This window comes from Lepidothrix coronata, unplaced genomic scaffold (assembly GCF_001604755.1).
Source record: "Lepidothrix coronata isolate B3197 unplaced genomic scaffold, Lepidothrix_coronata-1.0 Scaffold1598, whole genome shotgun sequence".
NCBI classification, from domain to species: Eukaryota; Metazoa; Chordata; class Aves; order Passeriformes; family Pipridae; genus Lepidothrix; species Lepidothrix coronata.
In genome coordinates, this window is record NW_016691778.1 from 2,972 (window position 1) to 3,969 (window position 998).

General features: G+C 68.5%; 1 protein-coding gene across 1 annotated transcript in view; it reads right to left on the minus strand.

Moving 5' to 3' along the window:
- Nucleotides 1-821, minus strand: part of LENG8 (leukocyte receptor cluster member 8) — a gene marked incomplete at its 5' end in the record, with an annotated part of 3,785 nt that extends 2,964 nt beyond the window's left edge. Inside the window, 3 exons of the mRNA XM_017840280.1 lie at nucleotides 109-238; nucleotides 341-409; nucleotides 691-821. Of these exons, the coding sequence (XP_017695769.1) occupies nucleotides 109-238; nucleotides 341-409; nucleotides 691-821 (330 nt within the window). The remainder of the gene's footprint in view (nucleotides 1-108; nucleotides 239-340; nucleotides 410-690) is intronic.
- Between the last annotated feature and the right edge of the window lie 177 nt (nucleotides 822-998).

Here is a 998-nt window from a genome sequence, read left to right on the forward strand (position 1 = left end):
GGCAGGCTCTGACCGTGGGGTCCCCCTGGATCCCCCGGGGCCCCCCCGAGGTTCCAGGGCCCCCCCCAAGGTTCCAGGGCCCCCCCCGAGGTTCCAGGCCCCCCTCACCCCCCGAGTTGCGGGTGAACATGCAGTAGAGGATGCGATAGGCCGTGAACTCCCCGACGCAGCCGGGCAGGCTCTCCCCGTACAGCGCCTTCAGCTGCGTCTGGCACTGGTTGAACTCCTCGTGGTCGCCCTGGGGGGGCAGGAGGGGAACCTCAGGGACCCCCCAAACCCGGGGGCGTCCCCCCAGACCCGGGAGTGTCCCCCGGGGGTCCCCGGGAGCCCCCAGACCCACCTTCTCCAGCGCGATCCGCGCGTGGGTCTCGTAAACCTCCACCGTGAACTCGGTGCGGACGCCCTGGACCTGGGGGGGAAACGGGTCAGGGGGGGCTCCTAAAAACCCGGGGGGGGTCCCCCAAAGACAGGGGAGACCCCTCGGATCCTGTGAGACCCCTCGGATGCTGGGGAGACCCCAGAATCCAGGGAGGGACCCCAGAACCCAGGAATCGCCCCTGAAGTCCAGGGGAGTCACAGAAAGGGGCTCAAGGCAGAGCCAAAATCACCTGAAAACCCCCAAAAACCACCTGAAACACCCACAAAACCCACCTGAGCCCCCCCGAGCCCCCCAGCCCCGTCCCCCCTCACCGTCAGGTCCTGGCGCAGGGATTTCAGCTGCTCGCAGGCCCAGGCGTAGTCCCGGTGCTGCTCCCAGTGGGATCGGACCAGGGCCAGGGCCTGGCGCAGCACCTGGGGGGGCACGGGGGGGTCAGGGGGGCCTCAGACACGGGGGGGACCCCTAAGACATGGGGGGGACCCCAAAACACGGGGGGGACCCCAAAACACAGAGGGGGTCAGACGGGGCCCTTAAAACCCAGAGGACTCATGGAAGGGTTGGGGCAGAATTGAGGGTTTCAGGGTGGGTCAGGGGGCTCAGGGTGGGTTGGGGGGATTCA